This window comes from Lepidochelys kempii, chromosome 4 (assembly GCF_965140285.1).
Source record: "Lepidochelys kempii isolate rLepKem1 chromosome 4, rLepKem1.hap1, whole genome shotgun sequence".
NCBI classification, from domain to species: domain Eukaryota; kingdom Metazoa; phylum Chordata; order Testudines; family Cheloniidae; genus Lepidochelys; species Lepidochelys kempii.
The window spans coordinates 8,849,020-8,865,021 of NC_136383.1; the positions used below are offsets into that span (position 1 = coordinate 8,849,020).

Consider the following 16,002-nt stretch of genomic DNA (forward strand, 5'->3'; position numbering starts at 1 on the left):
TCCACTGTCCTGTCACTTTCTGCTCTCCATTGGTGCCAGGGGCAGGCCACACCATATCAAAATGCTCCAGTTGGTTGTGTAAGACAGTCAAAAATGTCTGCAGGGTTTCTGGGTTGTTTTAAAGTGCATCAGACGCTTCTCAGTGATGTCTGGCTCAAAAGCATCCCAAACAAACAGTGAAAGCTGGGCTCAGGAGACACCCAGCGGCATAGCCAGCTGTCTTCCAGGTCTCACCTCATATTTGGGGAAGGGGCAGGATATATATACGCCTTCATCTCCTAGGATGCCTTACCCCAGCCCAGGACCACAATCTGGCTGGCAGGAAATATGTTTGTGAGCAACCCTGCTTCTCTGGATCCCAGAGGGAGGCCATCTGGAAACTGCCCTGAGCCAGGCCTTTTCCTCACCATGGAGGGGGGTGGAGCTTTCCAGCCTGCCCTGCTCCTGGAGCACCACTTGTCGGCCCTAAAAGCAGAGCTGGCAGTGTTTTCTCCCAGAATGCCACTCTGACACCCCTTTCTCTTGCTCTTTGACCTTGATCTGTCACACAGGTATGTCTCCCGGCAAAACATGCAGTGGCATAGCACTGGCCCAGGTGGCCTCCCTCACACCTTAAGGGGCTGGTACATCCCATTACAGTGTCGCGTGGGCTTCTGTTCTTGGCCTGCTGCTCTTCTCCTTCTTTATCTTACTATTTATTTATATACGTTGCATGATCACGCAGAGGCCTTGACCACGATTGGGCCCCGTTTTGTGCAATACTGTACGAACACATAGCATGAGCCAGACCCTGCTCCGAAGAGCTTACAATCTAAACAGGCAAGACAGACACAAAAGCAAAAAAGTCACTAGGTATGTGTCTGTGTTCTGTTTTAAGATTTAGATCCCACTTCCTTCTCCTCCTCCCAAAACATACACCCAGCTTGTTCCTCTGCACTCGGTGAGCCCTGCTTCTGCCACAAAGCTTTGGGTTTGTTTGTTTAACCTTGTCTAGCCACCCATTTTGTTTTACGTTAATACCTGTTGTTTCTCTTCTCTGTGTGTCCCTCCCAGAGCTGTTTCACTCTCTAATCAGCATCCTTCCCTATTCTTGCTCTTTGTAATAATATTTCCATTCCTTTAACTCTAAAGAAACTACACCTGTGTGAAATAGTGATGCTTTTTATTTCATGGCCATACCAAAAATTGTGTGTGTGGGGTTAATTTCAGGTTGAACAAAACATTTTGTTTTGTTTTTGAGCCCTATTACATGTTTTTTATTTTTAATAAAATTGAAGTAAGCTTTGACATGAAAAGTCATTTCAGATAAAAAAAAACTGAAATGCTCCAAAAAGGTCAAAGTGAAATGTTTTGTTGTTTTGGAATATTTTTAGATTTTTGGGGGGCAAACAATTTGGCAAATTTGTCTTAAATTTGTGAAATATTTCAATGCCCCCGAATCTGCATTTTTTTTGTGAAATAGTTTTGACCAAACTGTTTCCCTGAGCTCTAACAGAGACATTCCCCATGCTTGCAAACTCAGCGTGTCTTTGACTTCTCTACCTCTTTTACTCCTTGCATTCAGGCTGTTTCTAAATCCAGCCAGTTCTTTCTTTACAACATCTACCAAATCAATCCTCTCCCTGTCACCCCTGCTACCACTACAATGTGTTTTGCCTTGGTTATTTTTGTACTGGAATATACAGGCACTTTGGTTTTTTTGCTGGGGCTTGTGCTCTCACAAAGCAATACCTAGCATTTTCATCACTAGAACTCAAAGTACTTCACAGTCTTCAAAGTGTACAACAGCCACAGGGCTGAGGGAGGGAAGTATTATGCCCATTTTACAGATGGGGAGCTGAGGTACAGAGAAGCTTAGTGACTTGTCTAGTGTCACACAGGAAGTCTGTGACAGAGCAGGGAATTGAACCTTGGTCTCCCAAAACCATGCTTGTGCCCTAGCCCCGGTCAATCCTTCCTTCGGTTTACGGTACCACTCAGTGAGGTTCCTGTAGCAAGCTGTAGGCCTGACTTCTCGCTGGGTTAGTCCAGTTTTACACAGGTATAACGCATTGATGTATCAGGCCCAGAATGCCCATTGTTTTTGTTACCTCAGCTATGAAGATGTCTCTTCTTTTCCTGCAGCTATCCTGTATGCATTCCTCATTTATATGGGGGTCCTCAGTATCCTGACAGTGGGACACGTCTTCGTGATGTAAGTGGACGTTGTTTGTGAAACATTCCTGTACGTATTAAAGAATCTCTTGGGGTTTTTGTTGTAGATGAAAACACACTCACTATTATTATTTATTATTTGTATTGCCATAGCATCCAGGAGCCCCAGTTATGAGCCAGGGCCCTTTGTGCTAGGCGTTGTACAATCACAAAACAAAAAGATCCTGCTGTCTCATGAGTGCAAACTGGGAACTGGCCTGTCTTACAGCTGGAGTCTCCTGTTCATTGGAGCTAGGCTGATATGCACCATCTGACTACCTGGCCTTTTGTTTGCTAAGGGCCAAGCTCTTGATTTAAGAATAAGAAATTTATTCAACAGATTAACTGCTGACTGAATTTAGTAGAGCTACTGTGAAACAAAGGAGTTAATGGGGGACTGGATGGCTCACAATATGGGCAATGGGACATGGAACCTTTCACTTCTTCTGGTCCTGATGGGTAGTGTCTGAAAGTCTGAACAGTCTGACAGCTGTTGGTGCTAGAGAGACAAAATGGGGGAGGTATTATCTTTTATTGGGCCAACTTGTGTTGGTGAGAGAGACAAGCTTTTGAGCTTACACAGAGCTCTTCTTTGGAGCTCACCCATCTTGTCTCTAATATCCTGGGACCAACACAGTTACAATAACACTGCATACAGCTGTTGGTACTCTCGGTCCAAGGCTGGGTTGCTAGGTGTTTGCATTTCAGTGGGTGGCTGATGGATAACTGCTGCTCTCAGTCTTACTGAAGAGCCAGCTGCAGCATATTAACTAACTCCTCACTGTAGAAGCCTCTGGAGCTCAGTGCTGGGCCCTATGCATGGGATGGGGGTGAAGAGACCCACATTGCTGCTGCCCGTGCTTTGGTTTTTTTCTTGGGATACTTTCTGTCAGGCGGTCATTCTGAAGGCTTTCACCAGCACTACAGTCACTCCCATGCCCTTATTATGTTTGTGATGCCTGAACTGTAAATGGAGTTTTATTGCCTGTCACATAATCCTCCTTGTTTGCTGTATTTTTAGCTGTTCTATCAGACTGTAGCACAGGAGCTGGGATGAGAAATGAATAGGAGAATGTCGGCCTGAGTTCAGGAACGCACTGAAGCATGTGCTTAAATCCTTGTTGTCATCCCAGGGAAACCCCTTCTGCATTCTGCTTCAGGCAGTCCACACAACAGTTCAGGCCAACTTCATTTAATCATCACACAGTTATCGTTTTCCAGATGCCGATATCCTCCAACTAAACCACAGGGTTGCAAAGTTTAATACAGGGAATGTTTCCATGTGCTTCCACTACTACGGAGTGTCTAGGGCCCTGAATCAGGAAAGCATCCCCTGTTCAGAACAGCAGTTCAGCCCATTCCGGTCAATTCGATTTAAGTATGTGTTTAACTATAAAGGTTGGAAAATCTGGTTACCTAGCCATCCATCCTGTGCACTGAACGAGGTGGTCCTGAGTGTAAACAAAAAAAGGGGGGGCGGGGGGGAGGAAATCTGAGCCTGTGGTGATTGTACCATAGTGTATACACACAATAGGGCTGAATTAAGGTTGCTTAATTCTGGCACTCTGACTTTTGTGTGTTTGACTTCGCAAGCTTAATAAGGTTGTACTAATCCGGGGAGAGGAGGGGAGTGGGACGGGCGGGGGGAGAGGGGTAGATGTTCTCAGCTTCTGGTTTATGCTGCTCCAACATGATTTGATAGCGTGTGTTTGTTCTGAATAAGCAATAGAGTGTGATCTTTTTTTCTTTTCTTTTTCTTTCTGTTATTGGTTCACAGCATCAATCCAGTCAGGAATTGGTTTTACAAGAAACTGCATCCTAGAGACACTGATCATCTCATTAATTCTGTGAGTTGCTAGAATGCGCTAAATTGCCGTCCATGTTTTTACACTGAAGCGTTCACACCAGCTAGTCCTTTTTGAGATTCAGTAAATTATCAGCCACATCCCCCCATGAACAGGTTCCTGGGTAATCCTCCAAGTGTGGGTAGACAGCTGTCTCGATCTTTGGGGAGTGCTGGAGGGGGCTCGCCACCTATGTTTAATGTATGTGCAGTGGACACGTATGACTCTCAGGATACATCGACGCTGGAGCTGTGGGTGTAATGTCCAGCTCAGGTAGACATATATGTGTTAGCTTTGATTGAGCTAGCATGCTAAACATAGAAGCACAGCTGTGATGGGCTAGCCTCCCCAAGTACAATCCTGTCTGAGACCCTGGTTGCGTACTCGCAACCGCTAGCTGCTAGCCTATCCTGCGGCCGTGGCTACCCTCCTATCTGTAGCAAGCTAATTTCATCAGCACTAATGTGCGTACGCCTACCTGAGCTGAAAATTACACCCCTAGCTCCAGTGTACATGTACCCTGTCAGTTACTGCCCAGGCAGCTGTTTGCCTCTTTCTCTCTAGTTTCAGTGCAGGAAATGTTCCACTGAAAGAATTACCCTGTTGTGACGTGGACAGCGTCAAGAGAGGGAAGCTGCTCTTCTAGGCACTCTGAACTCAGGCCTAGAGTTCTGTGACCAGCCCAGGGCCTGGAAGTGCGGCAGAGGCTGTGGGCCACAGTCTGCGCTGTTACACACTCGGCAGATGTGGAATATAGCTGTTGGAATCACTCTGGATTTACACTAGTGTAAATGACATCAACATCTGGCCTAGTGTACTCTGCCCACGCTGGATGAGCACACTTCCGTGTTATGCTCCCCAGTTATTCTCTCAGGAGTCTGTTGTACATGGCCTTCTTCACTGGTGGCGTGCTGAGTGCATCAGAATCATTAATGAATTTTAGCCACACAGCACCCCTGTAGGCCGAGACGTGTTATCCCCATCCTATTCATGGGGAACCGAGGCACAGGGTAGATTAAATGACTTGCCTAAGGTCACATGGAGCGTGTGGCCAACATTGGGATTAAACCCAGCTCTCCTGAGTCACAGTCCAGTGCCCTGCCCACTGGACCATGCCTCCTACGCTGATTAAAGAAGTGAGATGTATGAAGTGTGAAATACAAGGAATCCCTCAGTGAGGAATAAAGAGAGAAATGGGAAGAACAGAATTAGTTAGGGTGTGTTGAAATGCCCAGTATCTCTAGGCCTCAGCTGGCTGAGTCACATTCCCCAGATGATCAGGATGGCAAAGGTGTTGAGGCAATTGCTAGCTTTTCCTCTTGTGTGGTGTTTCTATTCCAAGGAGCTTGGATCCCCGACCAGAACAGATTCCACAAGCAGCGATGTCCCAGCTACCACGTGGACCATCTCCCAATGGCGACTGCGCTCCCTTGACACATTTCGAGGGTAAATTGCAGCCTCAGAGGCTTCTTTACCACTTCTTTATAAAGCTTTTCTAGGTTTGAAGAAATGTAATTGTGGCCACAGAATGAAATCTTCGCCCCCAGGGATGGTAGAATGTCATGGTATTGGATGTAGGTTTATATTTATGGAGAAGGAAACTGCCTATTAACAGAGATAGCTGGAAATTATTTTTTCCTGTGAAAACTTTTGAGTTTTCAGCAAATAATCAAAAACCAGAATATTTTGATTGGTAATGCTGCCCCAGTGCCTCATGGGGGTTGTAGTTCCGGTGCCTCATCCTCTTCTATAGGGTGGGCTTTTTGGTCAGACTACATCTTCCATCATGCAGCATGATCTTCCCTCTTGGATAGTGTAGGCCAGGCATCACGGCTGCCCTGTGACCCTGGTGCTTCATGGGAAATGTAGTCTGGGTGGGAAGTTTGCCAGTAGAGGAGATGAGGGAGCATGAGGCAACTGAACTTCAGCTCCCATGTGGCACTGTGAGGGCATTTCAGAATCAAAATCTTTCACTTTTAGGCTAAAAACTCAGCTATTATTTTTTTGGTTTTCAGGCATCCAAAAAAACTTTAAATTTTCCATGGAAAGCAAACACTTTTCATGAAAAACAGTGTGTCAAAAACTCAGTTTTCCATTGAAAAACAGTTTAGATGGAAAACTTTTGACCAGCCCTATATATTATGGTAATTTCTTTCTCTCCCTCCCTGTGAGAATTGTTCCCTGTAGTGCATTTACTGGTATCTGTCCTGCCTGGTTTTGATGGGCCTTTCACCACTTCCCTTGACAGACAGTTCCACAGGCTGCCAGATTTCCATGGCAGGAAGTTTTTCCTGGTGTCCAACCTCCATTTCCTTTTTCTCATGTGCACTGGGTGACTTCTAGCTAGATTTTCCTTGTGCTCCTTCCTCGTACTCAGTCATTCTCTTCCCTCCATGCAGCTTACAAGTAAAAATACAGCCTTGCTGTTCCCTGCCCTGCTCCCAAATTTCCTTTGTGACCTTGGTCAAGTCTCTTAACTCCATGTTCTGATTTATCCACTGTCTACAATGGGAGGAATGACTCTTTTCCCTCTTTCAGGGGACCATGTGGGGGGCTGAGGACTTCCTAAATTAAGTTGGTGGAGTACATGGAATTATTAGGTCCAATCAGTGCAATCTCTGGCTTAGAGATCTGACAGCCCCAGGGGGTCCATTTAACTGGGAAGAACTGTAGGATCCTAGTTTTTGGGTTTCCTGAAACATTTTGAATTGGGCTGGAGCAAGGTGGGAAGCCAGCTTTGTGAACTTATATGGGAATATGAACAAAAATCACACTCAGCATGCTTAGTGATTTGACTTTCCAGTGCTCTCTCCTTCTTTCAGTCAACGTCAGTTTCCTCTGAATGAAGGTCTTTCACTGATCCCTCGACAGCATGCTTGGCTGTTCTTTTTATAATCTTGCTTAAAAAAAGACAGATTGAAAAATGTTTTAACGGGGTAAAATATTAAGCGTATGTCTGTTTCTGACACACAATATTGTATGTGCATTCTCATTATTTTTTATGTCTTTTTAGGCTCTCTCTCATAATTATGGTATTTGTTAATTACGGAGGAGGAAAATACTGGTTCTTCAGACATCAGAGTTGGAATGGTAAAGTATGGTTCATACATGTAATGCAGTCCTTAGTCACAGAAATGAACAGACCGGGCCAGGTTCTCAGCTAGTGCACATAGGTATAGCTCCATTGAATTCAGTGGAGCTACGTCAGTTTACACCAGCAAAGGATCTAGCCCCCAGCATCTAGCAGGAGAATATTTCAAAGCACGGTGTGATTGTTCCTGGTATCCGACAATCTTGGGAAGGCTTTATATTGTCACACAACCTTTTTGCTTACATCTTTAACACAGCCACACATTTTGAGTGGCCGTGTTATTATTTAACGCTTATGGTGGTATGACCTAGAGGTGACTGCCAGGTCACGATCCCATTGTGCTAGGTGTTGTACAGATAACATTAATGACAGGCCTGCCCCAGTGATCATGCTTGACGGTCTTGTGTTGTAACACGTTGTGCTGTGCTAATACCATGGTAAATTGTGAAGATCCCATGCCAGAAGTCTTCCCTGTGACACAGCCGTTAATTCAGACAGTGTTTGGGGCAAACAAACTGAAGGGAAAGTGAAGCAGATACAGTCAAAGGAGTAATTATTTGTCAGTATCTCTTAGGATGCTGCTTAAGAATTTGGTTTACTGAATCATTACAAGCATTCTGCAGTTCCTCTGCAGACTTAGAAATGAGGGTCATCATAAGTTCAGTCTTTCGAGGCAATTAAAACTTGTCTAATGATTCCTTTGTAGGCTTAACGCTGGCAGATCTTGTGTTTCCATGGTAAGTCTTTGTGGCGAATATTATTATTTTGTATTATCATAGCGCCTAGGAGCCCTAGTCATGGACCAGGGCCCTATTGTGCTAGGTACTGTATAAACACAGAACAAAAAGTCAGTCCCTGTGCCAAAGAACTTACAACAAAGGCAACTGACAGATAGACCGGGAAATACAAGGAAACAATGAGACAGTATTGGTCAGCATGATGAGCTGTGACCTGAGCACACCAACAGCCGAACCATTGTCAAGGTTTCTGTGGGCTTCACAGCAAAGAAGAGTTTGAAGAAGGATACTCCCTGAAAGGAATAAATGTCTCCCCTTGGTAGACTAGAAGGGCCACACAGTGGAATGCTGCTAAACTGCACTGAAATGCACCTTAAATCCATTTGGAAAATGGATTTTGGGGTGTATGTGTTTGGGGTTTTTTTTGTTTGTTTTTTTAAGCACAGACCAATGAGAGTCTGCTGCTGTGCCAGGGGCAGGGCTAATCTGGTGATGTGATATATGTCCTATGGGCTAGTACAGGGGTGGGCAAACTTTTTGGTCTGAGGGCCACGTCTGGGTATGGAAATTGTATGGCGGGCCACGAAAGATCACAAAATTGGGGGTTGGAGTGCGGGAGGGGGTGAGGGCTCCGGCTGGGGGTGCGGCCAGAAATGAAGAGTTCAGGGTGCGGGAGGGGGCTCTGGGCTGTGGTAGGGGATTGGGATGCGGGAGGGGATGCATGCTCCGGCTGGAGGTGTTGGCTCTGGGGTTGGGCCAGGGATGAGGGGTTTAGGGTGCAGGAGGGTGCTGCAGGCTTGGGGTGGAGCAGAGGGGTTTGGAATATGGGAGGGGGCTCTGCGCTGAGGCTGTGATGTGGGCTGGGGGTGCGGGTTCCAGAGTGGGGCCAGAAATAAGGAGTTCAGGGTGCAGGAGGGGGCTCCAGGCTGGGGCTGAGGGGTTCAGGGTGTGGGGGTGGGTGAGGGCTCCAGCTGGCGGTGAGGGCTCTGGGGTGGGGCTGGGGATGAGATGTTTGGCGTACAGAAGGGTTTGGGGAAGGTTCCGGGCTGGGACCGAGGGGTTCAGAGGGTGGGAGGGGGATCAGGCTGGGGCAGGGGGTTGGGGCGCGGGAGAAAGTCAGGGATGCAGGTTCTGGGCGGCGCTTACCTCAAGCAGCTCCTGGAAGCAGTGGCATGTTCTCCTTCTGGCTCCTACATGGAGGCGTGGCCAAGCGGCTCTGCACACTGCCCCGTCCGCAGCTGCCGCCCCCGCAGCTTCCAGAAGCAGCAGCATGCTGCCCCCACCCCCCCGACTCCTACGTGGAGGCACGGCACTGGCAAGACAGCTCTGCGTGCTGCCCCGTCCACAGGCGTCACCCCTGCGGGTCCCATTGGCCACAGTTCCTGGCCAATGGGAGCTACAGAGACGGTGCTTGGGGTAGGGGCAGCGTGTGGAGCCCCCTGGATGCCCCTACACATAGGAGCCGGGGCGGGACATGCCGCTGCTTCCAGGAGCCACAGCATTGGAGTATGTGTGATTAGTCGTGATTCCCCTGAATAGACCCATTTCACAGCTACCTGCATTTCTAGGTTTGTGTTTATCATGGGCACCTCAATTTCACTGTCACTGAACTCCATGCTGAGGCGGGGATGTTCGAAGTGGAAAGTGCTGGGGAAAGCTCTCTGGAGGAGTTTCTTGCTGTTTCTAATAGGCGTCATAATCATCAATCCCAATTATTGCCTTGGACCTTGTAAGTGGAGAGAATTCATTTGTTGTTTGCTTGTCCTTTTTGGAATTTGTAGCTTTCCCATTTTTACCTGGCTGTTTATAGAATGAATATATGATCAGTCCCACCCCATGGACCAACTGTAGGCAGAGGGCAGTTCTCTGCAAGTGCTGTAACAGGCCAAGAATGGTGAGCTGTTCAGCTGTGCTACATAACTCAACAACTGTCTGGTTTAAGGCTGTCTCCTTACTTATAGTCCTAGATTATAAAGCCAGAAGGCACCATTAGATCATCTAGTCTGACCTCCTGTGTAACACAAGCTGGAGAATTTAATCCGTTCAGCCATTTATTTGAGCCCAGTAACTGACTGAAGCGTAACTTCCAGAGAGAGAGATCCAGTCCATAGGAGACTGGGACCTCCCAGTTCTTGCTTTTAGACCGTCACGCCTTCCTCTTGTATCCTGATCATAACAACTGTACTCGGACTGTGAAGTTGCAGGGGAGTGGGAAAGGAAAGCCTGGAGTAGGAAAAGTTGTGCTTAAAGGAAGGGGCGCAGTGCAAGTGTGTTGCTTGAGTTTCATGGGACGGTCCTGCCTTGTGCCCTTCTCCCTCCCTGTACAGTGAGGCGGGGTGGGTAGGATATATCCCCAAAGCTGTGGAAGTGGGGCACGAAGTGAGTGCATCACACACCTCCTCTGGGACCCTCCTACACACAGGGTCCAGCCTGAGCCCGGAAGTCTACACAGCAATGAAATAGCTCTGCAATCGGCTTGCAGGGGTCAGCAGTGTTTTTTTCTTTGCTGCATAGACATTCCCTGAGGCAGCATGAGTACATAGGCCCTAACCCAGGGGTGGCCAACCGGAGCCTGAGAAGGAGCCAGAATTTACCAATGTGCATTGCCAGAGAGCCACCGTAATAGGTCAGCAGCCCCCCTCTTACATTGTGTGTGTGTTTCCTGTAGTGTCTTGGAGTAATCTGCGGATTCCAGGTGTACTCCAGAGACTGGGATTTACCTACCTTGTGGTTGCCGTCTTAGAACTCGGGTTTGCTAAAGCGGTGGCTGAGAATGATCCGTTGGTGAGTGATCCTTGGCTATAGCTCTGTCTTCGATGATGCTGGAGGGGCAGGCTGTAAACACATGTAGGATACACAGCACCATCACATTTGCCTCTTGCACGTGCAGTCTGTTGCTAGATGGTCGCCCCTCCCGTGCCTGCCACTGTATTCCTGTCTCCGGCAGCTCTTGTGTGGTTTTCGGAGCCCTGCTGCACAAGATTAATATCTGTTTAACTGTACAGAGCAGTGCAAGGGGGTTGCTCAGGAACTGAGCAGAGCAGGGTGCATTTCAACTACTCCGCATGGCTAGCCCCAGCTTGGTTGCCATATAAAGGATTATAGAGGTCCTTACGAACTCACTCCTTCCTGATCTGCAATCAATGCCTCTTGGATTCCAAGGGTGCTGAAACACAGGTGTAATTTTGAACTCTAAATTCAGTCCACTGTCCACTTCAAGGCTCCAAATGCCTCCCTCTTCTAGAATTGTTGCATGTCAGTCTGAGCACCACCCTCTGGGCCAGAAGGCAAGGCAGACAGACCGGGCAGTAATGCCCTAAGAAAGCAGGGCTTAGCAGAAACACACTAAGCATGCTGGGACATGACCCTTTCCAATCACTTATAGTGCTTTTATTTTAATCTTTCTGACCCCCAACTGAGCCAAGCAAGGGTTTAGTCCATGCTGAATCCAGAGTTTCAAATTTCACCCACTTTAGCATAGCTAGGATTTGTACAACAAGGAAAAGTGCCTTGTTTTCCTGTCTGTGACGCACAGTCTGCAGAAAGGATTTTGCTCAGACTTTCAAAACAAAATCACTTTTGAAGGCAAACCTGGTGAATGTCAGTTTCAGACATTGTGGGTGTGTGAAAATGATGTTACAATGGAAAGCCTTGCAAACTCTGCAGTTATCACTCCCAACCATCTGCAGTGCCAGGGGACTGTTCGAAAGTGAAAGGTGTCTTTTCCCCAAATGCTCAGTGATCATTTGCCAATTAGTTTTCCTTTTCTTCCCTACCTCTTAAGCAGGAGACCCCGTATTTTGCCCTGCGGGATATCCTGCTCTACTGGCCACAGTGGGTTTTCATTCTGACGCTGGAGGCGATTTGGCTGGGTTTGACCTTCCTGTTAATTGTACCTGGCTGCCCAAAGTAAGTTGAATGCTTGGATTCCTTTTCCTTTGGGTGCTTTCTGTGTGATGTCAGGGGTTATTCTGCTGCATAGGAACCATGTTTCAGTGTGTCTAGCTCTGAGTCAGTAGGAAAAGGGGGTTTCTCAGTGAAACATCCCTTTCCCCACTTTGCAGTGAAGTACTTGGCTTTATGTAGAGGACATCTTTATTACTCACCTAAGTAAGAAGCAGGTTTAAAATCTCCCTCTGAGGTTCTCCTATGGTCTCCATCACTGTAGTATCTGAGCAGCTCACATCTCTCATGCATGTCTCCTCCCTGCACCCCTGGGAGGTACGGGAATGAGGAGCTCTCTTCCCGAAAGGACATCTCAACAAGCTAGTCTTTTCATATGGGCTGAGCTTTCAGGCTGCTGCTGTTGATGCTTGCTGTCTGCTGCCAGCTACATCCCTGCCGCAGCTTGTGTGCTCAGGCAGATGAGGACCTCCCCTCCTTGTAAAGAGATCACGTGCACCTGGGTCCTAGTAATGACGCGTGGTGCTTCTAGCTGAGACAGCCTGGAACTCTCCTTGCTTCTAGAAGTGCCTGGGCTTGTGGGATGCTGGATGGGGACCTTACTAAGCCTGTTCAAAGTACCTTGTTCATCTCTATGCCCCTTCTCAATGAGCTGCTTTCTGAGTGCAGTCAGCATTGGAGATGTCCTCCCCTGCCAGTGCTTGCTTCCCCAGCCACTAGCCTCAGGTGCTGACTAGTCATGTGTGGCCTCTTCTTGCCATTTCCAAGTACAGTCTCTGTTTGACACTGGCTGAGGGTCTCATAGCATCAAGGCACTGGGTTCTGGGGGATTTCTTGTTAACAGCACGTAGCTGCCCACCACGGAGTTTTGTTAGCCACTTGTTTCCAAGTGGCTGCAGCCTGAGGGGTCTCTTGGAGCTCCCCTGTGTTGTCCTTACTGCTGTGGGAGTCCGTGAGCATTTCCTTGCCTTTCGGCACCGATGCTGCACTGGCTTGTTCTGTATTCGGCACATTGTATTCACCCCTGTGCGTCAGACCAGAGGAAGACTCTGCAGCATAAAAAGCTGGGCTGAGTTCCACTGTGCATTGTACCTTCCCAGGGGCTCAAGAGCTGGATTTGCTGGGGGGGGGGGGGGCGAGGGACGAGGGGCTGGGCTGGTGGCTGGGAAGGTGAGCTCTCCCTTTTGGAGTTAAGGGCAAGGCTGGGCAGTGCTGGGCTTTGGCTGCCCTGGTGCTATGGCTTGTTGACAGTTGATCTTGTCTTGATCAGCCTGAGTCTGGCACGTGTCTAGTTTGCCTGTGGGGATTGGCAGTTACAGAGCGCACTGGTGGTAACTAGTTACCAGGTGCTCTGCTTTCCAGGCATTGGCCAGTGTCTCCTCTGGGTTACCCTTCCCCTTGCGACCTGTACCAGGGAAGGAGGTAGTTCGGTGTATGACCTGATTGCCTGTGGGGGTGAGTTTCTGCTTCAGCAGATCCCTAAAGAGCAGCAAAACTTAGCATTGTTGTTCATGCTTAAGCCTTTCAACAGAATAGCGCTGCAAAGACCCATGGCCTTTTGCTTCCTTTCCAGTGGTTACCTTGGCCCCGGTGGCATTGGGGATTTTGGAAAATATCCCAATTGCACCGGAGGAGCAGCCGGTTATATTGATCACTTGCTCTTGGGAGAAAAGCATATTTACCAACACCCATCATCCAATGTGAGTGGCTCTGACTTGCACATAAACCATTGACTTGCTGCAGAGTTAGGTTCTGTGTTTAACATGTCAACAACTTTAATATAAAATTAGCTAAGTTTTCAAGAAGAAAAAGCTACTTCCTTCTTTAAATGCCAACGCTCCCACTCTGTCTGGGATGTGACAGCTAAGAGGGGCTCTTCCTTGCTTAGAAGCTCTCTCCGAAACTTAGTTGACAACTCTGGTGGTACCACTGTGGGAGGTGGAAAGGCTAGACTTGGGAACTGCTGTGGATGGGTGGGGCTGGCCTGGCCTATCTGCAGCTCAGCAAGTTCACCAGCTTTACATCAGCAGCACACTGGCCTGGGGGCTGTGGGGAGAGGGTTCTGCTCCAAAGACCATTTCCTTGGGCTGTGTTCTGAGGAGGGATTGTCATACAGTGTAAATGGAATGATTTCAATGTGAAATCTAAATCTGGCATTGACAACAGTCAGGTTTCAGCGGAGGGCTGGGGAAATGGCCCCAGGGTGAGAGAGGGGAGAAGGAAGTTCAGGGCTGGGTGCATATCTTTTTAATCCTAAATCTCTCTTTCTGCAAGGTGCTCTACCAAACAACAGTGGCCTATGATCCCGAAGGCATCTTGGGAACAATTAATTCAATCTTCATGGCGTTTTTGGGACTTCAGGTACCGTCTTTGCTTTTTGAACCTACATTGTCAGCAAGCCTTCGTCTCCCAGAAACAACTGAAGGTGTTTTGTCAAAGGTGGGGGTAAGGGGAAAAAGAGCTTTTCGAGCTGGAGTGGCAGCATCTTCTCTAGAGGTAAGGTTGCAGTCACAGTTCCATTATAAACTAGCCAAACCCTCTGAAAACCTCCTGAGTCCAAGTTGGCAGGGCAGGAGGGGCCAGCTGGCAGAGGCTTTAAATCAAAATTTGAGGTACATTGACCTGCGTGATTCTGAGGTTTAAAAAAACCAGGTGTTTTGCTCAGTTCTTGAAACCCTTGTTTGTCCTATCTGGGGAGGCCTAGAACCATCGCACCAGTGGCTTGTGGTGAGGTCTGGCAATCACTCGTAGCAGCTGGCTGCTCAGGGGTTCTGAAAGTAAGACTAAAAATGGACTCAGGCTGTTAAATTTAAGCTCATATGTTAGAGAACCTTGGCTGTGGTGTTTCCATCACCGTCCTCATCTCTCAAATGCGCTTAGCACCTGTCGTATGTGTTCGTTTTCCAGAATAGGCGACGGCGCGTTGCCACTCAAACCATTAACATGTCAAAAGTTCCCTCGTAGCCTGTCACTGTCACTTAAAACCGAAAATAACTAGGGGGGTCTCAGATACTAGGTGTGGGGAACAACCTTGTAGTGGCTGACTTTAGATATGTGTATCTGGACTTAGGTGTGATATCCAACCGCCCTAGTTTGTCAGGTAGAATGGCACGCTGCATATCCCATGGAGGAAAGGAGTTCTGCATTGTCCATGGGGTGCCATTAGTTGTGTCTGAATATGAGTTTGAGAAATCGGCTACGTGGATTGGAACTGAAAGGGAGTGTGTGTCCTGAAGGGTCAAGGAGTGCTTTTGGGTATAATGGTATATAGGTGGCAAGGCATGGCCATTTAGGTTGGTGAAAATGTTAATGTTGCCTTGATTGTTCTGGATTTTCCTTATTTTTTAGTTGCCTTAATAGGAGCTGCACTGGAGCAGCTGTAAAAGTTGTGTGGGTGTAGTTACTCACATGGGGTAGAAATCAGAATTTTTTTGTTGCTAAACAAACATCACTTGTTTTTCACCTGAATGCATTCTCCTAGAAGAGTTCCTAATCTCGGTCTTCCAACTGCTTAGCACAAATAAAGCAGTTTAAGCTTCTCCATTCTACTGCAAGTGGCTGGTGGAAAATTCCTGGTATGTTTACTGGTTTTTATGCCTTTGTTTTTTATAGGCAGGAAAAATATTCTTGTTTTACAAAGACCAGCACAAGAAGATAATGAGTAGGTTTTTTATATGGAGTGTAGTCATGGTAAGTAACATCTTTTCTTAGAAGTTTAAATTACTCATTAACAACCACATCTTTTCATGCAGCACAAGCTTTCTATTTCTAAGATGTGCTGCAGTGAAAGTTCATATAAACTCCAAACTCATTATTTCAGGGGATTATTTCTGCTATCTTGACAAAATGCTCTAAAGATGAAGGGTTTATTCCTGCAAATAAGAATCTATGGTAAGTAGAGACATGTAACTTTTTACTATTCAATGTGTTTCTCTCCAGCTATATGGACACAATGTATTTAACTGTAGCAACATCAGTCCATATTGAACTTCTCTAAATATACTTTTATATTCCCATTGAAAATATGTAGGTCAATCTCTTATGTGACAACCTTGAGCTGCTTTGCCTTCATGCTTTTATTGCTGATATACTATCTTGTGGATGTCAAGAGATGCTGGTCAGGTGCTCCATTTTTCTACCCAGGTCAGTAAACTCAAGCATATTTAGTTATCTGTGATGCAATAGGTGGTTTAGTCCTGTCCTTATCAGTAAAATTAACATTCTGTTGCCATGT

At 47.1% G+C, this 16,002-nt stretch overlaps 2 protein-coding genes across 7 annotated transcripts in view; one reads left to right on the top strand and one right to left on the bottom strand.

Annotated features, from left to right (window-relative positions):
• The window catches only part of POMK (protein O-mannose kinase), a 48,897-nt gene that overhangs the window by 19,402 nt on the left and 13,493 nt on the right, over window positions 1-16,002 (bottom strand). The gene's annotated exons all lie outside the window — the stretch shown is intronic.
• Window positions 1-16,002, top strand: part of HGSNAT (heparan-alpha-glucosaminide N-acetyltransferase) — a 36,373-nt gene that overhangs the window by 12,180 nt on the left and 8,191 nt on the right. For 3 of the 6 annotated variants that reach the window (XM_073340292.2, XM_073340290.2, XM_073340288.2), the window contains 13 exons: window positions 2,125-2,194; window positions 3,971-4,040; window positions 5,380-5,483; window positions 7,051-7,127; window positions 7,835-7,865; window positions 9,434-9,594; window positions 10,534-10,649; window positions 11,650-11,774; window positions 13,342-13,468; window positions 14,043-14,129; window positions 15,381-15,458; window positions 15,589-15,659; window positions 15,799-15,911. In XM_073340292.2, the coding sequence (XP_073196393.2) occupies window positions 2,125-2,194; window positions 3,971-4,040; window positions 5,380-5,483; window positions 7,051-7,127; window positions 7,835-7,865; window positions 9,434-9,594; window positions 10,534-10,649; window positions 11,650-11,774; window positions 13,342-13,468; window positions 14,043-14,129; window positions 15,381-15,458; window positions 15,589-15,659; window positions 15,799-15,911 (1,230 nt within the window). The other 3 variants (XM_073340287.2, XM_073340291.2, XM_073340289.2) reach the window with 3 other exon arrangements.